The sequence below is a fragment of the Podarcis muralis genome, chromosome 1 (genome assembly GCF_964188315.1).
Source record: "Podarcis muralis chromosome 1, rPodMur119.hap1.1, whole genome shotgun sequence".
NCBI lineage: Eukaryota > Metazoa > Chordata > Lepidosauria > Squamata > Lacertidae > Podarcis > Podarcis muralis.
Genome location: NC_135655.1, coordinates 83621516 through 83643393, shown reverse-complemented (window position 1 = coordinate 83643393; position 21878 = coordinate 83621516). Strand labels below are relative to the sequence as shown.

The window sequence follows — 21878 nt, the reverse complement described above, 5'->3', positions numbered from 1 at the left end:
TTGTATATGATTTTTGCTTACACGGATTATATATATGTTTACTCAAGAAGATGTACAATACATATGTATATATTATACGAGATATGCTATATGAAATGTGTCATATAAGAGATTGTTAATAAATCAGAAACAAACAAACAAACAAATCATAATGTGACTTAGCAAAGGGCCACAATTACAGCCCCGGACGTTGCTTAACAGTCAAAAAGAGTTAAAACTTCATTTTCAGGGTTCGTCGCATGCAAGCTTGAGTGAAACTGAGTGCACAAGAAGATGGTATGGGCAATGGCGATTCAAAACAGGACAAGAATCACCCCTTTAAAATATATATACGTGTCAGCGATGGGACCTGGAGATGTTGGGTTATTCTTACCGAGGCTGTCACTTACACAGGGTGGGACTGATGGGAGGTGGAACCCAACGTTTGAATGCCTACAGGTTCCTTCCCACTCCGATTTATGTTCTTCCTTTTCTCCAAGTAGCATAGGGCGGCATAGAGGATGCGACCACTCTCATTTTGTCCTCTCATTGAAGTAGAGAGCCAGTGTGGTGGCTAAGAGCGATAGACTGGTAATCTGGGGAACCGGGTTCGCGTCTCCGCTCTTCCACATGCAGCTGCTGGGTGACCTTGGGTCAGTCACACTTCTTTGAAGTCTCTCAGCCCCACTCACCTCACAGAGTGTTTGTTGTGGGGGAGGAAGGGAAAGGAGAATGTTAGCCGCTTTGAGACTCCTTCGGGTAGTGATACAGCGGGATATCAAATCCAAACTCTTCTTAGTGACTGCCCCAGGTCACCCAATGAGCCTCCTGGTTTTTTTGAGAGAGGTGAGGGTTGAACCTAAGCAACACAGCCCAACTCACTTAAGCCTCTACAGCGCTTGGCGACATTGCCATTGTCTGTTTGCATTTGTAAAAATTAGCTACTTTTCAGGATAAAATACAATTGCATTTAGATGTTTGAGACTATGCATTGACATATGCATTCTTTTGCTGGGATTGCTACACAATTAACAGAACAGATAAAGGGAAAACTTTTTATTTAAGTAATAAACTTTTTTTAAAAGCATTTGGAGAAAATGGAAGGAGTGACTGACCTAAATACACATATTTTATTTCCATGGAAAATAGCTCTCTGATAAGTATGTATTATTGTGTCACGCCTCGCCCACTACTGCAGCATGGCATTCTATAGCAGGGTGGTTAACCTTGTGCCCTCCAGATGTTGCTGAGCTCTCATCATCTCTGTCTCTCAGGTATACAGGCTAGGGCTGATGGGAGGTGTAGCTGAACACAGGTAATCCACCCCTGCTCTACAGCTTTGCCCCGGGGTAATGTAGCCCTTGGTCTGAAAACAGTTCTTCATGTTATACACTTTGTATTCCATTCTAGTTTTTACTGGTAAGAAACCAGCTAGAAAATTAGGCCCACATCTATGCTCAAACGCTATCTCAGTTGCGCAGGGGTCTAACTGCTTTGTTTGTTTTCTGAGCTGGACAAGCATATTGACAAGGCAGCTCCAGCAATGGTTCGCCTCTCCAAAAAGTATGTGTATATGTAATTCTTAGCATATTAGCGCCTTGCAAACAAGTCATGACAACTGCTTGGCGTCCATTCAGAGTCTGTAAAAGCAGCAGGGCTCTGCTGGCTGTGATGCAAGATCACTTTTCTTTAATAAAGCACTGGAAGTGGCCATTTTCACATTTTTTTACATCCTCCTTTGGTATAACTGCATCAAGCCGCTCGCACAGGCACTCCTTTGGGCCTGCAGATCAGGACACTGGCCTCAATGTCACTTGAGAGAACGTGGTCATAACCCATACCAACCATCAATACAATGACATCTTACTATTTGAAACTCAGGTGCTAGCACCTAGTTTTTGTGTTGTTGATGATGTCATTTACACTCAAAGTTGCAAAAGAAATATTGCACAAGTATGAAGCATTGACATTACTTCAGTAAATTTTCCACTGGAAGAAAATTGTCAGTACAGTCAGGAATAGAAACTTCCAACTAGTAAATAACTGATCATTATCTGTCCCCATTTCCTCCTTCAATGGAAATATCAGATCACACTTTCTATTTGTCTCCTTCAAAATACATCTTTCCCTATGGAAAGATGCACTGCAATAAGCTATTGTGAAAAACGACTCTGGATTTTTAAACAAAGTTTTCATTTTATTAAAGATAATTCAAAAACTGTCACAATAAATAAGACCAACATTAGCTCCCATATATAGTACAGTATAAGGAATAATTCAGTAGAAAGATGGTAGGAACATGCAATGTACAACCAGGGTTTCATTGCTGGAAATGATTTAGCACCCAGTTCGGCACAGGCTTAAAAGCTTAAATTTAATTCAGCGTCCCCAACATATTTATTTTAAAAAGTCTATCATTCCCTGGTAGGGAATGTTTGGTTCATTGTGAAAAAATAGAATTTGTAATAATAGCACCACCAGCAGCGCACAGGGTTCCCTATGACTCCAGCCAATCCATGCAAAGCAAATGCTTCACACATACTTCATGCCAGTTATGCACATTAGCACAGTCTTTTCTTGTAGCTTTGTCTGAAGGGCCACCAGGCACAAGGTGATTAAGTAAAGTCACACAATCCAGGTCCATCTGCTAGTTCCGACGGTACAGAAGATCCCGAGTTGCCTTATCAACCTGGTTTTGGTAGACCTCTAATTTGTCATGCACCTTCTGATAGAGCTGGAAAGGAACAGAAGTACAATCATTTTGTGTTAAATAGGTATAGTTGAGGGATTGAGGATGCAAGAGATACAACTGCCCATTATTGCCTTATACCAAATTTTGCAGCCTGTACTGACTCCCAAAGCAGCTGATAACAATTTAATTTCAACAGAAAATGCTAAAGATTCCTGCAGTATTTTCTGACCCCTAGCAGTTGATTACATAGTTCAGATTTCAACCACTTCCCTTCAGAAAGCATTAGGGCAGCAGATAGAACTGAGGTCTAGCTCATGATAGACACATAAGCTTTATAAACTACCTTAGTCATGAAACAGGCGGGGGGGGGGGGGGAGAGGACCTGCAGCAGGTAAGTTTTGTTATAGTATTTTGCATTTTCCCAAGTGAAACTTAATTTGTGGTAAAAATTTGCTGGAGGATAGACATTTCTCTGTGCTGGTTCTTATACCTCTTTCAGGAGACTGAGTGCACAAACTGTTGTAATAATCAGTAACCAAAACAGCATGGAGACAGATATAATTGATTTACAGTGGTGCCTCGCAAGACGAAATTAATCCGTTCTGCGAGTCTCTTCGTCTTGCGGTTTTTTCGTCTTGCGAAGCACGGCTATTAGCGGCTTAGCGGCTATTAACGGCTTAGCGGCTATTAGCGGCTTTAAGAAAAAGGAAACAGACTCGCAAGACGTTTCGTCTTGCGAAGCAAGCCCATAGGGAAATTAGTCTTGCGGAACGACTCAAAAAACGGAAAACCCTTTCGTCTAGCGAGTATTTCGTCTTGCGAGGCATTCGTCTTGCGGGGCACCACTGTATATATGAAAACATTTTCATATAATATCATATCCTATATATTAATATCAAACACATTCAGTATCCACCACATTTTCTAAGAAGAGTGCATTTGCAGCTGCTTGGTAGCTAGTCAAAGCAATGGGTCCAGGCCTGGTTTCTTGAGGAGTACCCACACCACGATATTTTCATGATGGCAGGGACCATCCATTACACCATGAAGTCACACCCTGGACCTAATCTGTTGGCCCAACCCCCCTAGGTTATATTTAATAAGCCAAGGATCAAAATGGCCAATTGGCATATGGCCAATCACAGAGCTGAAAGCACCTTGTGAACATCACCAGGTTACATTCAAAGTGATACAGTAAGATATGACAATCCATAGCACTGGACACATTGATTTCTATTTTCCATCAGACATACTTACCACTGTGTTATGGTGATTGGTTGCATTTTCTCCTAGCACTTGAAGAAGCTGGTCAATTGCAGAATATGGAAGCCAAACCATTGGAGTTGTAGCTGATAATGGGAACTAAAAATAAAATAAAACCTTTAATATAGCTGAATGAGACATTAGCTGAATGAGAAACATCCCAAGTGCAAAAAATGTAAAACCATTGTACATGGTAGAGGTGGGGGAGCTGGATACAGCATACAGTGGTACTCCAGTCTGGAGTAACTAGGGCATGAGTCACTTTGGCCAGGTCTCTAGGCTGCCACATGGTCATCCAGGAGTACTCCTTGTCTGTGAACCTGTTTTTTTCTTAGTTTTTCCATAATTCTTCAAGCTAGGTACATTCCATCACTTTTTCTCATTTGTAAAAAATATAGTGGAATGAACTGAACACCCAATTGTACCTCAATGCCAAAGTAATGAGGTCCTTTCCCAAGTAAGGCATCCACATATTCCAGCACCAAATCCACAGCTTCTTCCAAGAGGTCATAGTTCAAATAGAGGCGGAGTAGTTCAGCAGCATCTACCATCTGTAGAGAAACAAATGAAACTGAGCAGACTCTTACTGGAAAGTCTTGTTATATTTAAGAAGCTTAGTGGATGACAGGTAGCCCTCATTACTGGTGAGATTTATAAGAATCCAACACAAGACACACAAAGCATACTGAAAAATAACCCATTGCAGAGACTCTTGTAAAATTCTGGACTTATTTGTTCTGGTGAAGAACAACTCTTTTATTTCTTGCACTCAAGGCCATGGCTAGCTTGCTTCCCTGTCTTTCAGATCCCTGTGTTGCTTCCAATTTCTACCCCCTTAAACATTTGCAAATCATTTCCTTTATCTAACAAAAGCTTAAAATGAAGAATCCAAATTGTTTACTGGGGTTGAAATGACTTTGGGCACCATAGTGGATGACCTACACCAGACAGGGTGTGTTGCTGTTGGTTCTGCCAGATCTCTCAGAGGCTTTTGTTATCATCTGAAATGTTTGGTTGATATTTATTTTATTATACAAATTCATAAACCACTTCACAGCCTGTGGGCATCAAAGCAGTGTACAATAAAGTAAAATGCTATAAAATAAAAATAAGGTAAAATGCAAAAGTCACAAGTTGTAACATCAAAGTTCCCATTTCATTTACAACATTAAAAAAGTAATGGTAAAGGACCCCTGACAGTTAAGTCCAGTCGCAGACGACTCTAGGGTTGCAGCGCTCATCTCGCTTTATAGGCCAAGGGAGCCAGCATTTGTCTGCAGTTTTTCCAGGTCATGTGGCCAGCATGACTAAGCCGCTTCTGGTGCAACGGAACACCAAAACCAGAGCAGCGCACGGAAATGCCATTTACCTTCCTGCTGGAGCGGTACCTATTTATCTACTTGCACTTTTTGGCGTGCTTTTGAACTGCTAGGTTGGCAGGAGCTGGGACCGAGCAACAGGAGCTCACCCTGTCGCGGGGATTTGAACTGCCAACCTTCTGATCGGCAAGCCCAGGCTCAGTGGTTTAGACCACAGCGCCATCCGCGTCCATTTACAACATTAAGAACATGCAATTTACTCACCACAGTGCAGATTTTAGCTCCTGATTACTATTATTTGACAATTACTCAAGCTACAAACAAGTGTCACTGAAACTCATTTATCACACTTTTTAAGCAGTCGACAGGGAAGTAATGAGCCAGCATTGTACATTTATCCTCCACTGAACACCAACTTAATTGTGCACAGATCAGGTATTTACTTTGTAACTGTTGATAAGCCAGTTAGGCAAGGGCACTCCATGAGACAGCAACTTGTTGATTACACAGCGATGGTATGAACAGTTCTGAGACTTATATCTGTCCAGGTAGGAGGACAAAAGACGCCATGCTTCATCTGTTGCACTGCAACACAATTGGAATACCATTAAGAGATGGATGGATACATGCATGTTTCTGGCTGCCAGTGAAAATCTCCATTCCTGAATCTTTTGATGGTTCACAGGGGAGTCTACACATCCCCTTTTCACAATCTCTTGCTCAACTTTTTATATGTGAACTTGTTTTCTTCTGTTCTTAATTCAGTTAAGCCAAAGTTCCTGGACCCCTAGAAAGTGTTGCCATGTGGTTTTATCTGAAGTACAAGAGCCACTACAGGATGTCCTTAACATTTGCACTTAAACCATCCTTCAAAATATACAAAGCAAAAAAGAAAGCATGAATGAATGAACACTTTACTACTGCTGCTTCAAGATGGTTTGTTGAAGACTAAATGAAGTAGGACAACCACAATCCTGAAGTGCAATTTCTGGTATTTTATTAGCAAGAAATATTTATTTCCATGCAGATTTCTTGGACCACAAAGTACTTGCTTTCTTTTCCTGCAAAATATATCACAGTACCTGGTCTCCTTGGTTGTGATAACTGATGACAACTGATTTGCAGCTAGCCAATCCCATGCTTCTGTTAATGCTGCTTCCCCTCCAAACTGGAGTTTAATACATCTGGAATACAAATAACCAGGTACACTTCAGATACTGTATGTACAATATTAATTCTAACCCTTTTTAAATTTATTTTTTAAAAAACTGATTGAATTCTTCCCACCCACCCCATATGGAGTTATCCCTGCTTTGTTCTAACAACTTTATTAGATTCTCTGGCTGAGAAACAATCAAGTTCACCTGAGCAGGAAGTTGAACCCTGGTCTTACTTTTCCAAACATTCCATCTTACAATTGCTCTTTGCTTCAGTTACAGATGCTGAAGTAATGGCTGTGCTCTAGAACCCTACATATGCACCTGGCTGTGCTTGATAAGGAGATCAGTGAGCTTATTGTACGCTTCTACTATTCATGGAACATCTTTGCTTATTCAGGACTGTATCAGTGACTGCCACCCATCTTTAAAACATCCTGCCACAACTTTAGCCGCCAGCACAAGTGTCACTGGTTTAGTTGCTACCAAGGTAGTTGAAATCGAACTGATACCTATGAAAATGGTAACATCAGCACAACAGGAAATGATTGAGAGGTTGTACAAACCAACCACAGAAGCTTAAGTAAAAATGAAAACGTGTATTGGTAATAGTTTCAGGGCTTGATTACCCAGCAATTTGTTCCAAGGATATTTGAGACTCTCAAATGAGAGTTGGCCAAGGCAAAATGTAACATTATGAGCAAGAACACATCAAATGCTCTAGCCTCAATGCTGCCATAATCACTCCCACTTCATATCACATTCTCATATTACTCGGGCTTAGACATAGTGTTAAAGCAAGAGTATATCATTTCACTTAAAAAGTACATACTTTCAAATCTGAATATACTTTTTCCAAAAGATCAATAGATATTTCACTACTCACATTATGTACTTAAGTCCAATAATATGTTACATACTTGAAAGTAAGTCCCTCAAACACAGGTGTTAAGGGAAAGTTGTAGGTCTGGCAGAGAGAAATGGCAGTGTCAAAACGACCAGCCTGAACCAACAGGGTTACCAGCTCCTTGGGGGATGAGTTTCCTGGGTAGATAACATAACAGAATGACATCATCTCAACCGCACACATATGTATATAAGTGGGCGATATTCAAATAACTTTTTGTACTAGCACAAGGATTAGCACAAGCACAAGGGGATTTCCCCTTCTCCTCCCCCACGTGTGTGCTGCCACCCCCAAATCCACTCTGGGGTGATGAGTGAACCCACAGAACAGATTAAGGGCCACTTATGGAACTTTAACATTAGCGCTCTATTTAATACAACTCTATCTGGCACGATTGTATACAGAGTAATTGCAGCATTCAGTTCTTATAGATGCAAAGCCACACGCCTTCTCTCTCATAATTGAGTAGACCATGCCTACTGTGGATATGAGATCACAGAACACTATTTAGCAGAATCTCCTCTTGCTGCAAATGTAGCAGCAGCATAATAATGGTAGTGAGTGTTTCACAAATTAAGATTGGATTCCACATCCTACAAACAGCAACAGGAGGATGTGGAAATACATTTCTTGTGGGTTACTGATCTCCCACACAGAGATTAAATTGCTCACCCTCTGTACAGTTATTAAGCCAAGTAGTATGAACGTAAATCCTGAGCTTACCTGTAATAGCAGTTGTTGTTGAATCATGTTGTGCTAAAGTTAGCCGTATGCGAGCCAGCACACATTCTTTTTCCAAATCCTGCAGCTCCAAGATTTCAATCCGACTTCCCGCTGTACCAAAATAATCATTTATTTACAATGTGCCAACTTCAAGAGTCTACTGTTGAGAATTTAAAGTTAAACCAGGCAATATAAAGGCAAAATTCTGCTCTTGAGTGATGAACAGCTACTATACTAGCTTTCTTTTAGTCAACCCCAACATTTTGCACATAAAAGGTTTCCCACTAATCATCAACTTTATAAGGGGGCAGCTGATTAACTGGATGTATTAAAGTCATTTGCAAATTAATATTTATATTTATCCTGATTTCCTATTTGAACAAGGACACCAGAATTTTCTTTGGTATTATCATAAATAGGAATGTTGGGCCCTTACCATGAATGTTCTAACTAGGGCAAGACATCAAATATGCTGGATTATATCCACCAATAACCCTAGTAGGCAATGAAACAGATGATAGTCTTTTGGGCCAGCCATGTGACCCAAGGCTCTTCCTTTAATTATGTTAGTTGAAAGTATAAGACAGATGCTGAAGGCGTTCCAAAACTAACACCAATTGCAGCTATGAAATAGAAGAATAATGCACACAGATTCAAAGTAAAGAGTTACATCCAGAGGAGGCTGAAGCGAGCTGGAGGAAAAAGGTTAAGTCCAGGGTGAAAACAGGGAAAGAACTGGAGGAGGAATCTAGGGTCACATGGCTGGCCCAAAAGATTATCATATGTTTCCCTGCCTTCCTGTGTTAAGAAATGCCTTTAAGATCATAGGCTGTAAAGTTCCTATATCCTTTCTTCCTGTAGTGCTGCAGTGATGAGAATCACTCAGCACTAATGAAAATACAGGAGTCTTCTTAACTTGCCAATCCTGTGCCCTTTTGGCCCTCCAGAATAGTGGTTGTATTTTCATAACTCATACCTACTCTGCCCCCAACAACAGCTCAGACAACACTGTCTACTGCACAATTATTGCCATCAATTCAAAATACTGAGCTATGTGGGTAAGAAACCAGTGCACCAGACTCTCGCATATCAAGGAGACATCCCAGATAACTAGCATAACACAGATAAAAAGATGTAGACAAGATATGGGAGGATATGGGAAGATAGGAAGGGACATGACTAAAGGCAAATGCCCTGCAAACATGAATCAAAACTAACCAAACATAAGCTGGAAAGCGAGTAAGTCAGAAAAATTAAGCTGGTTGATCGGAATTTAAGAGTAGACATTTGGAATTATCTGCATTTGAGAAAGTGGAACAGCAGAAGACTCACTTGGGGCAGCAGCACACTCTCCATCATGACTTCTCTTGGGGGATGCTCCTGGACGTTCATACTAGTGTGAGATAGGATAAGCACTCTAAACAACTGGATATACAAATCTTCAGTCTCTACAACATCTTCACTAGTGTTTAAGCACCACCAGGATTCTGTCTATTTCCCCCAAGATTTCAGTGCAGAAACATGCAAAGTGACACCCTCAGTTTGACTTGCAAGAAAATGGCAAATTCTGTAGTCGGAATCAATTAAGCAAAGGAAGCAAATTTGCATATCTGCTTATTCTGCATATTTTTATTCAGTGAACATTACTATGGGCAGAATAGTTGTGCTAGTGCAAAGATTAGTGCTAGTGCAATGCGATTCCCCTCTCTTCATGTCCCCAAATCTGCTCTAGAAGGTTTGGGGAAACCTCAGAACAGATCTAGGGGGCATGTGGGGGAGGGCAATGGGGGGGGGGATTAAGTTCAGTTGCACAAGGAGAAATCCTTGAGCTGATGGAACATTTTGTTGGATGCTACATTGAATATAACCCTATGAATATCTATAATAGCTGTGTAACCATTTGCCTGCATCCAATGAAATGCTAATGCAGACGTACCTTGGAACTCGAACAGAATCCGTTCTGGAAGTCTGTTCAACTTCCAAAACGTTCAACTTCCAAGGCACAGCTTCTGATTGGCTGCAGGAGCGTCCTGCAGCCAATCGGAGGCTGCAGAAGCCGTGCCAGACGTTCAACTTCCAAAATCATTCGAAAACCAGAACAATCACTTCTGGTTTTCGATCGTTCGGGAGCCAAAACTTTTGAGTTTACAGGCATTCGGCTTCCAAGGTTCCACTGTACTAGACAAGCTACTTTATTTCTAATTATTTTTTATTGGGACGTCAGCACAAGAATTAGCAGTGGACATACTGGCTGTGTTTGCACATTATGTTAAACCAATTTATGTTTAATAACTGTTTAATGTGAACAAGCTGCATTGTAGTGAACACTGCTTTAAAATCGCCACCGCTCCTCCCCCACCAGACTGGGTGGGAGCAACAAACCACAAAGATTGGCTTGTCATCTTATCTGAAGCTGGGCACATGGTTTGTTTCCACCAAATAAACCATGAGCAGTAAGCAATATTTTTTTTTTTTTTTGCTACTGCTTGTGGTTTGTTTAGAGCAGCCTGTCTCAATTGTGGGTCCACAACTCACATCCCTAGCTAGCTCGTCAGAGATTATAGGAGTTGTAGTTCAACATCATCTGGGGACCCAAAGCTGAGAAAGGCTGGTTTTGGGAGAATCACATCATGGGCCTGGGTTTGAATGACATGACAAGTCAAAGTTTTCACTTTGTTGCTCCCAGGGCACAATGACTAGGAGTGTGGGAGAAGCAAAGCAGGAATTTCTGAGTACTTCTGTATGAGGACACTGCAAATCTGTGTCAAACTAGAGTTACACATGATTTAATGTGATCTGTGAACCAGGCAGTGTGACAGAGGTTGCTGCTATCTTAAACATACAGTGGTACCTCAGGTTACATACGCTTCAGGTTACATACACTTCAGGTTACAGACTTCGCTAACCCAGAAATAGTGCTTCAGGATGAGAACAGAAATCATGCTCCGGCGGTGCGGCAGCAGTAGGAGGCCCCATTAGCTAAAGTGGTGCTTCAGGTTAAGAACAGTTTCATGTTAAGTAAGGACCTCCAGAATGAATTAAGTACTTAACCCGAGGTACCACTGTACTTGCAAACAGCAGCCAAGGTCTTCATGAAAAAGAGACTGCTAATAATCTAAGTGAGATCAAATATTGAAAAAAGGAGATGTTTCATACCACTGCACCAGAAGCTGGCTGCACTATCCATGCATATTCAGGGCGAATGAGCCGCAAACAATTAAGAGCTGCAAGGTAACAGTTTGCTTGCTTCTGCAGTCCAGAGCGGGTACGGACTTCTCTGCCAAGGCGCATTCCATATTCAAACATCACTGTTCCAGCTGAGGAAAGAAATAAGACAATACAACAGTCACCTCTTCCCCAACTGAAATATAACAGCTTCATGTCAGAACAGGTTGTAGTAGGAACTTAAAGTAGAAACAACTTGAAAATCACCTATAATCTAGTGGAGATGAGGAGAAACCAACCAAAAGAGAAATTAAAATTTGTAAAGCTTCAGAGCTGGACACTAGAGCAGGAGATATTCCTAATTTTAAAGGTTGTCAGTATTGAGAAAATAAATGGATGAAGTCAGGGTACAGCAGCTTTGTATTAGTTTAACTGCCCTGCCTTCCCTCAAAGTAATCTGAGTTTTGCAGTTTAGCGTGGATGCATATATAGCCTACACCGTGGCGTTCAGCTTTCAAAAACACCCGATATTTTTCTATTATATACTTTTCCCATTCAACTAAGAACATATTCAGTAAATATATAGTTCCAATCATACACCTGGGGCATATATGCAGTAGAGAATTAGTGGGCAGCAAAAGAGTTGAGCATCCTCTCACATACCATTCTCCCTTGCGAATACTCCCCCCTTCATGGCCCTCACATTAGTGTTTATCACAGAAACATGGGGTTTAGGACTTGGCTTTTCTAATTCTCTACCTTGCCTGGGCCAGTTCACTCCAGTGGAGATCCCACCATGGGCCAGATCATGCGTGCCCACAATTTCTGACGTCTGCGCATGCGCAGACACGATTTCCAGCGTTGCAGAAGTGAGTCCCCGCGCCATGCTGGTTTAGCGCAGTGCGCGGGGTCTCGCCGAGTGGGTGGCTCGGTTCGGGGGCGGCTTGTGGGCCGGTTAAACAAGCCCCGTGGGCCGCTTATGGCCCATGGGCCTTAGGTTGCCGACCCCTGCTCTAGCATAGATTAGCTATCATGGCTGGACTCTTTCACCACATGCACAGACTGCTCATTAATGGGAAACAAATAATCATCTGATTCAATACCACAAGAATTGACATTTTAACAGGTGGTGCAATTTTCTCTTTTATATAATCTGTCATACCTTTCCGGTAATTATGGCGATAAACATGGAAAGCATATAGCAGCTCGTAGTAATTATGTGTCATCAGATCTACTGCCCGAGCACGATATTCAATTATTCCCACAACCTATAATACAAACAACAGTTAGACATAGCTGAAGATTTCCTTATACCACTACCTTACTGCTAACAAAAGGAGACCATTTACCTCATTGTGGAGATTCACATAGGGGAACTCCACAAGATCCTGGAGCTGGGAGCGTTCACAGAGAACTACCACCAACTGCCGTAAACAATCCAGCTGCCTAGAAGGGAGAAAGAAAGAGGTAACTCTTTGCTACCATGGACTATGAATTCTGTGGACTGGTTTTTCACATTTTAAAGCAGTGTACACATTTAAACAGTATATAAATGTCTTAAATTAGAAAAGCACAGCTCTTTAGAACCTTGGCAATATTTTCAGGGTATTTTAAAGGGCCAAAAACACAACAAAAACAACCTCAACCACCTGTGGTTGGCACTTGATTCATAAAAATAAGGTATATCAATGCCTAAAATATATGAAGTATTACCTGCTAGAATCTGGGTTATGGGTCATGGCTTCATATGCTTGACTGTTATGTCCTAAATCCAAATGGTGTTTGAAAATACATGTCCTCAGGGTAGCCTGCAATACAAATATGGTAGTTAAGCCATCTATAACCAGCTGGAAAATTAGTGTGGTGGCACAAACAAATGCTGGATGAGAAGGGCACGCATCCCATAACAGCAAAACTTAATTCCTTACTTGGCTTCTCCAATCATCAGCTGCTTCTGTGATTGCTAAGGTAGCCAACTGAATGATCAGTTCAGGTAGACCCATGGTATCCAGAAGACGCAGAACCTAGGGAGGGGAATATACAGCCAAGAATGTTTTACCTGAACTATTTGTGAAAATGTTAAGTACATGTTATGCCACCCCTTCTACAAGAAAGGTTAGAAGCTTGGAAACAAAAATACCTTGTCATAGTACTGTAGCCTTGGGGTTGAAGCCATTTCAACATCCTCCGATCTAATTAGTCTATCCAAAAACTCCTCTTTTCCAACTTCTGAGGCTGCTTCACAGAAACAGTCCAGAGCCTGAAAGAAAAAAAGAACTTAAACCAAGGCTTGGGACAAATTAGTCCGAAGCACAGAATAAACTGGGATCACTTCCATATTGTTTTGCTACAGTTATCAATTCCATACTGTATGTCAGAGGTTGCCAAACTTTTTAGGCCAGTGGTTACATCTGGAATTCTGAGGAACTGTCAATAGCGTCAGTCCCAAAATGGCACGCAGGTGCATGCTATGGTTATCAAATCACTACACGTTATAACTCAACATGGATACCACTAAAAACTATTACTAGGAACAGTCCATGCACACATACACCCCCCACCCAAAGCTGCCACTGAAGGCCGAAAATGAACAGCAAAGCATCTGACTCTAGGAAAGCAGTAGACAGATTCATCTGAATAAAGCCTAAATTGGTAACACAATTGACACTTATTTTATATTTTGCTCCTTTTTAGAACAAAGCTGTCAAATCTACAGCACTCTGCAGACATCAAGATCCTTAAAAGTAGCTGAGAATCTCTCACTTCTAGCTATGACTACTGTCTAACCAACTTCTCTCCTTTTGTTTCTCAACTCAAACAATAAAATGTTTATATGTTTTAGAGAAATAAGAATTTACCTTGTGCCCTTCTCCCATAACAAGGTAGCAGCGTCCCATCATAAAACAGCATGACCCCATATTCACATGGCACCAAGGTCCCAGAAAACGAATATATTCCTAATATACAAACATCCACTAATCAGACAAATCAATGTCTTACTTCCCACTGTACTCAGACAGATATTGTTTAACGCACACCAATTAAAAAACATGAACAGGCAAGCAGCTAGGCTGGATTCCGATCTAGATATTTAGGCTTGGATCCTCTGTTCCTGTGAGATTAACTCTGTTCACAGGATACTCCCAGTGGTATAGTGGGGAGAGAAGAGAGGCATTTTCAAACACCCCTGCCCCCCCAACCTCTGCTCCATACCTTTGGGGGAACCTATAGAAAAACATGGGAGTTTGTGCTGTAACTGTAGGTGAGGGGGGTCGGTAAAAATGGCCTCCCCAATTCAGCCAGTGGGAGCCTCTACTGGATTGAGAATCCCTTCCATAATATCCAGTTTTGATCCATTTGCCTGATTTACCTGGGCTACCTTTGAGTGATGATGATGATGATGATGATTTTAGGGCAGCATGCACATAGCATCCTTCCCCGCAGCTAATCCATTGCTTTGAACCAGTGCTAGCTTTCTTTTTGCCAATTACTTTTATAGATTTTCAAAATTATTATAAATCTTGCCAAATTAGTTCAATTTAATACAATTTTCCAAAACCGGCTTCCCACTCTGCTCATAAGACATGCCCAAGATGAACCCCAGTTGCTGCTCATATTCTCAGTTAATCTCTAGATAACATCCCACCATATGTACCAATGATCCATCAGCTGCCCCTTTACACCCCTGCATACAAAACCAGGGCTAGCTTTCAACCAGGCTCCCACCTGATCTACGTAAGTATTTTCCTTCTATCCTTTAAATATTAATGTAAAGGATTTCACAAATAAAGATCTCACCTGCAATTGAGCATACTGACAAGCCCCCATCAAACATTCCGGAAAGAGGAAGTTAGGATTGCTTGGCCACCTGAAGACTGCATAAGGAATATAGGTTCTTGAATGGATGACAAGACCATGGCTTAATTTTATGAACTTCTATCATATCACGTCTTCCTCGCCTTTTCTCTTCTAACTAAAAAGTCCCAAACACCGCAATCTTTCTTCCCAGGGGAATTGCTCCACCCTCTTGATCATTTTGGTTGTCCCTTGACTGTGCTGTAGTCTTTTGAATGAATCAATACCACGAACAGCAGCTCCTCACATGTACAATCATAAGGATGCATGGGAGCAGGAGCTGATTGGAGAGTGAGGCTGTAGCATGCAGAGTTGGAGGGCAGGAACAGAAAGGGAGAAGAGGAAATAGACAAGAGTTGGGCAGTGCAGCAGGCTTAGTGTGAGGGAAGGAAGAGGAAGAACAGGAAGACGGGAGTCAAAAGGACAGAGAGAGGGAGAAGTGCTTGGAGCTTCTCTTGTGCCTTCTGATCCCTCCACTTCTCTCACACACAGTCTCATACCTCAGTCCTCTTTCCTTGCTGCCAACCCTCTGAAAGGAAAGGGAGGGAGGGGGGATTAGCAAGTAAGATGAACCATTAAAAAAAAATAAACTGGGAAGAAAGGAATGGTGAAAAAGAGGGAAACTCACAGAGGAGTGAAAAGTGAATGTAAAAAGAGCAAGGAGGAGCCTCTAGATCAGGGGTTGTCAACCTGGTCCCTACCACCCACTAGTGGGCATTTTAGGATTCTAGGTGGGCAGTAGGGGGTTGTACGGCAGAAGCTGAATCCTCCTTCCATCGAGCACTGGTGAGCGGTAAGGAAATGTTACCATCAACAAAGATGCATTAGTGGGCGGTCGGTATAAAAAGGTTGACTACCCCTGCTCTAGATCATAAAATTGTGCCTAAAGTGAGGAAGCCAAGTCATGCCTCTGCAGCTATGGGCAGGATTTGGCTAACCAGCCCCATGAGTGGAAGCCCTGCACAAAGGCTTCACACCTTGCCAACGGGGCTCCCCCCACAGGCACCCTCACAATTGGTTTGGGGGGGATCCTAGAGAACCCCCAGAAGAGCATGCAGGGAGGGAGGATACATTTGGCAAGCTGGAATGCTTGCACAAGAAGAACTGAATGAGCACAATGATGAATTCCACCTAACTTCTGTACTTTACTTGAATAAAACTGAACTGTAACTCCCTGCCATAGAGGAATCACTGGAGCAAAGAATTTCAGAAATTTGCAAAAGATTAGTATAGAATGTCAGTAACTGTCAGTTGGTTATGCCAAACTGTGCCTCTGTCTGCTGATTCCGCCCCTGCCCATTGTGTTTGGAGGGCCCCAGTTAATTTTTATCCCGGGGTAGAAAGTTTAAGAATCCCCGCACTAGAGGAACAGAAGAAAGCATAGCTCCTGTCCACCGTTTCAAGCAGAAGCTGCAACTGAAGGATACAAGAACTGCAGGAGATAACTTGAAATTGCAGAAAACATTTGAGGCCAACTCAAACTTGACTCATCCAAGGCTGCGTTAGGTGGAAACAGTTGAGATATTATGTGTTTTCGGGCTACCTCCTGAAAGAACAGCTCCACGATAGTTTGAGGGCTGGACACTAAAACAGATTAAAAGATGTTGTCTGCATCAATATCTCTAAACAATGAGAAAATGCCATAAACATGTTTTGTACATGACTCTTCAATTTAATGGTTTCCCTAATACTAACTTCTATATTCCGCTTCTAATAAATCCAAGTGGGATGCAGGGAAGAAAGGCTGTAAACTTAAATGCCTATTTTTAGATTTTGCTTACTTAAGATGTACTTTGCATTTTTAGACACAACACCAACTGTTTTGACAGGTAAAGACCAGATTTTCTAGCTATCTATATAACTTTCGAGTTTGAAAAATCTAGGCATAGGAAATACGGCACGTAGGATACTTTAAATTTGGAAAATTCCAACAATTTTAAAATAAAAATCTAGCCTAATGACTGCTGGTAAAGGTGGCTGGGTTAATGTTAAAAACGGCCCATGAGCTATAGCAGTTTAGGTTCTCTGAGCAACGATTTCAGCACTATCTTGCTTTAAAGTATTTTAATCTGAGCACTGGAGAACTGATGTCTATAAACATGATTAATCTTTTAGCAAAGCCTTGTATTGTCACTGAACATACTTACAACCAAAAAGAGACAAAAAGCTTTTAATTTCTTACCTAGCTTGAGTGGTGTTATAGTTGTAGAATCTGTCAGTTTTAATACAGAAAGATGCTGTAGGTTACATTCCCTGAAGAAACCAAGAAAAAATATTTATCAGACAGAAAAGTCCTGAGCAGAACCTGTCCAAATTAGCTGCTTGCCATTATCAAACAAAATGCCTATTTTTCGCTATAGGAAAAGAGAATGGCCACGCCTACTTCATCCATCATATTAATTACAAACTATAGGTAAAGAACTTACAGTTCATCAACTGGAACATCTGATGCCAAGCGTTGACTTGCCCACCTGATCAGGTAATATGATAATATCAAATGAGATGTGCGATGCAGCAAGTTCTGTTGAGTGTGGTATAGCTGGCCTCCGCCCAATACCTAAAAACACAACATAATAGCTGTCAATGGCCAAGTATTTTCACATTATTCAGAAAAGATGCAAAAATCCTTGTGGTATTATCCTCCCCTTCAACATATAGACATTTATACCCCATTTTGATTTTGCTATAGCAATATCTTCAGGGCTGTCCCTAAGCAGTTGCTAGAAAGGAGAGGAATGAAGCCAACGAATATTGAAAGCAAGATAGCCAAAGACAGGAGTGCTATTTTAAGTGTGTTGAATGGGACTGAAGGAAAATCAACCCAGAGCCTATCTAACTGAAGTAAGCAGCTGGTGTTGGAAACATGACATTACTATCTGATCTTAAGTTGAAGCTCCTTCTTGTTAATAAGAATAATGGCTTGGATTCAGACATGCTGCTCTGTGACAAGATACGTTTTGGCCCCCAAGTTCTTTCCTGGCTGCCAAGAAAGTTGCGTCAGTAACACAGTGCACCCTGACAGCTAAACGGTAATGTCCATTCAGCAACCACTGTAACCATTCCGTTATTATTCAACACCCATTTTCTCTGGCAAAAAAAAGCATGCTGTTCAGTTAATGATGTAAGAATTGTACTGCTTGAGGTCATACAGTCAACTTTGTTCCAATATACTCACAGTATCTCCAAGCCGTAGCAAGAGCTGCTGTAAAATCAACAAGTCCCGACAAAGCAAAAAGCGAGTCATGGACATCTTGTACACACACCGACACACCATGTTTACTGTTGTGCTACTACCATAGAGCTGTGAGAGATGCATGCGCACATTTAGGGGTTGGACTGTAGAAAGAAAGGTGAGAAAAGGCAAAAATATATGTATCTACTGACATAAGCAGCTTTCATTGAATCAAAATGTTAGTGGGGAGGGAGAGTAGAGCCACAGTTCTCTCACCAATATTGAGTCCTCTTTCCATTTCTGCATCTGTCTCATAGTCCATTTCCCGGATAAGCACCCCAATAGCATCAATTGGGTTTTTGATCTCTTGCAATTTACTGTGAATATCCTCTATTAGATTCTCTCTTCAAGGAAACCAGAAAAATTATCATAAAATATATTGATAATTTATTCAGTTATGAGGGAGTAAACATGATACAGAAGACACACTATCCACCCTATTAAGAATTATATGTGGCATCCTACAACTAATTTTTCCACACGCTGTCTCATGGGCTATGACACCCTCGGGTTGAGGAACATGAAATTGTAAGATACAAGTAATCTGGAACAAACTATTGCAATCAGCTGACTGTAATTGGTACACTACCTTGAGACAGATTGTAATAGGCAGTATATAAAAACTCTTAATAGAAAAATGAAGTAACAAAAACACTGTACAACGTTTGAATTTATATGGCTACTTTTTAAGCACAGGGACCCTAGGGATTTTGCTTGTAGTGTGGCCTTGGTTCAAACTGTCTTGGGCCTCAGCTGGAGATATACAGTGTTTTTACCTGTCTGAGGGGAACAGTGAGATTGAGGACATTTTTAACAAAAAAAGAAATTGAAGGCTGAATCTCTCAGCTCTGACAGAAAAATAACTTAGGCCTTGGTGTGTAACACTGCTCTCTTGAAGATGGCAGGGCCTAAAATCTGGAAGGACATTTCTCCACAGGGAGGGTTATCAACTGTGCTGCCTCTGCGGGGAATGAATAGTGAGCCCCCATTTTCTGAGAACTACAGCTACTAGAACCTTGTGGCTAGAAATATCTCTCTCTATCTCTCTCTCTCTCACTCACACACCCACACACCCACACTCTTATCCAATCAGCTAAATGCTGTAGAGGGAGTGAGAAAATCATTTTTTATCAATGGCCTACTTTGCTCATAGTGCATGCTTACGTGTCATTAGCAATCAAGTCATGAAGGATCTGTCCTGCAGCTCTCTCTGGCGGCTGGGAACGGCAGCAAGCCATTTCCATTGTTAGTGCCATCTCCACAGAAATTGATTCACCAATTAACCGAAGGCACTGAACAAGACTCACAAGATCATGAGAAAATTCAGATTCTACAATGAAAAGGTGTTGTTTAGAACTTATTTCAGAGAATGTGTGTGTGTATATATTTTAATCACAATAAAAAAGCCAACTATGCTGAAAAAGCAGGGATAAAACCAGTTAAGAATATACTTTCTTCCTGCTTGCACATTCTATCCATGGGCAAAATACAAAAAAATCACTTCATTAGTGCTTACTAAAGTCAACAGGACACCTAAGAAGTACCAAGAATGAAATTCCCTAGTTATGTTGCTCTCTAGTTATGTTACTCTCCCACAGTGCATGATTTTGAAACATCAATAGATTTAAAACTCTCAATCCAGCCTTTCAATTTATCCATTTACCCACTGACATGAGGCAAGTGCTTCTAGGAAAGTGATCATGAACTGATTCCTTAAAAGTTCTTGGAGAGAGATGCACCAAGGTTATTGTTACCTGCTAGGATATGACTAACTGAAAATAACCAACATGGGCAGGAATCCAAAGAGGTGAGAAATTAGATCTATGAGCCCAGAGACCCTTTATGCTTACACTTCTTGAGCAAAAGCTCCACATGCTAACATGGTAAATTGCTTTTAAAACAGAGCAGGGTTACAAAAGCAGTTTATTTTCCATGTAAGTAAAGTTTTGCTTTGAGAACTTGGAAGTTCCACTGCAGTAGTGCAAGCCTGATGCGAGTGGCTTTCTGGATCCTGGCTATTTATCAGAAAAATAAAACACTTAAAAAAATAAATGTAAAGACTATGTTCTAAATTCTGCTCTGCCGACAACATCTTATAGTGGGTTCGTGCGCTCACTCTCTCTTACCCTCTAAGCCAGTGCTCTCAACTTCATTCACCAGTTGTTCATCCAGCGAAAGGTAAAGGTGATCCATTAGGGAGCAGGGCACAAGAAAAGACAGGTATCCCTGTGTGGGGAGAAGATACACTCATCATTTAGTTTTCAAACACCACAAAAAGATGATTTACTTACATGGAAAGCTCAAAGCAACATTCTGAAGGGGGGAAATGCCCATAGAGTAGTCCACATTCTCAGCATCATAAATATTCAAAGATACAATGGCAAAATAGTGTACTGTAATTTAGGAAAAGCTCAAACTAGCTATCTTTTAGCAGCTTCTGTGATTTTCAGATCCTTATTGAAACTACGGACCATCTGAATTTCTAACCAACATTTGCTCAGGAAAAAGTCCCATGTAAAACAAATAAACCATATAAATTTATATCTGCCACATTTATTGCATAAAATTATAATTACACACTACTGAGAGCTCTTGAAACTTAAGTCCACAATAGTTAGGGCCATTGCCTGAGTTGGACAGGCCCATTTTGCTCTATGAAATAAATATCTGAAATTTGCCTCTTTCTAACCTGATTCTCACCTTTTTAAGCAGGCACACCATGCTAGTGCATTGATTCAAGAGAAGTGCAAGTGGGCGTGAGAGTTCTTCTTGGTACTGAACACAGTAAGCATAGAATTTTGACCAAAATTCTATTTGCAGCTGTCTAAATACTTCTTGTGAGAATTCATACTCAGTGACATTTCCTTGGAACTGGAAAGCAAGAACAAAAACACAGACCGAAGGTTAGCTATCCAAAGGAGCAGTTCTGCTAAATCAAGGGTGTTGGCTGCTAAAGGTAATTTCCTCCCTCTCCTCTCCCCATGTGCCCCCATAATTTGTTCTAGGGAGACACACATGGAAAACCTAACCCTACCAGAAGTACTTCATTGGATTGGATACCACCCTAAAAACTAGCATTGCAACAGTAGAGCATTATTTGACCTATCTTAAAACGAACACATAAATATAAGCACAATTATTACAAAGAACCAATGAAATAAGAATTCAAGAATGAAGGTAATCCTGTTGAAGCAACAAGAGGGGCAAAGACTAAACGGAACTCTTACCTCATTTTCCAGAGCTATAGTAATTTCTTTTTTCAGCTCATCCCAGGACAGGTCTGTGAGGTGCTCAGCTCTTTGAGAAAATATCTAAGGGAAAATTAAAAGAGGTTGCTCACCATTAAACCTAAAAGCACATAGTGCCAGGGCTTACCAGATCTCACACTTGAATTCTAACAGAATGCCAAGCAGTGTCAAAAAGAATGTTCTATGTAGATGACTGCTGACAGTAGGCCACTGTAGCTGTGAACTGGCAGAGCAGAACAGAGGAGTGCTCTGCCCTTCTGCCTATCTTGCCATTTTGTGCAACTGTCTTGTGAGTGTAAGTTGTAATGGTTTTCCAGAAACTCCCCAACAAATGCTGA

General features: G+C 41.2%; 1 protein-coding gene across 2 annotated transcripts in view; it reads right to left on the bottom strand.

The window, feature by feature from the left end:
- Positions 1 to 2153: 2153 nt before the first annotated feature.
- NUP160 (nucleoporin 160) overlaps positions 2154 to 21878 on the bottom strand; it is a 28616-nt gene continuing 8891 nt past the window's right edge. The window contains exons 12-36 of one of the 2 annotated variants that reach the window (XM_028740540.2): positions 21520 to 21603; positions 20993 to 21163; positions 20419 to 20518; positions 19457 to 19622; positions 18509 to 18636; positions 18236 to 18396; positions 17487 to 17617; positions 17243 to 17313; positions 16488 to 16644; positions 15004 to 15073; positions 14064 to 14162; positions 13346 to 13465; positions 13134 to 13229; positions 12919 to 13013; positions 12555 to 12651; positions 12368 to 12473; positions 11197 to 11357; positions 9373 to 9433; positions 8041 to 8151; positions 7331 to 7454; positions 6336 to 6437; positions 5697 to 5838; positions 4360 to 4485; positions 3929 to 4033; positions 2154 to 2713 (exon numbers count right to left, since the gene is read on the bottom strand). In XM_028740540.2, the coding sequence (XP_028596373.2) occupies positions 2627 to 2713; positions 3929 to 4033; positions 4360 to 4485; positions 5697 to 5838; positions 6336 to 6437; positions 7331 to 7454; positions 8041 to 8151; positions 9373 to 9433; positions 11197 to 11357; positions 12368 to 12473; positions 12555 to 12651; positions 12919 to 13013; positions 13134 to 13229; positions 13346 to 13465; positions 14064 to 14162; positions 15004 to 15073; positions 16488 to 16644; positions 17243 to 17313; positions 17487 to 17617; positions 18236 to 18396; positions 18509 to 18636; positions 19457 to 19622; positions 20419 to 20518; positions 20993 to 21163; positions 21520 to 21603 (2871 nt within the window). In that variant the 3' untranslated portion in view covers positions 2154 to 2626. Of the gene's footprint in view, positions 2714 to 3928; positions 4034 to 4359; positions 4486 to 5696; positions 5839 to 6335; positions 6438 to 7330; positions 7455 to 8040; positions 8152 to 9372; positions 9434 to 11196; positions 11358 to 12367; positions 12474 to 12554; positions 12652 to 12918; positions 13014 to 13133; positions 13230 to 13345; positions 13466 to 14063; positions 14163 to 15003; positions 15074 to 16487; positions 16645 to 17242; positions 17314 to 17486; positions 17618 to 18235; positions 18397 to 18508; positions 18637 to 19456; positions 19623 to 20418; positions 20519 to 20992; positions 21164 to 21519; positions 21604 to 21878 lie in introns of those variants that run through there. The other variant, XM_028740549.2, reaches the window with a different exon arrangement.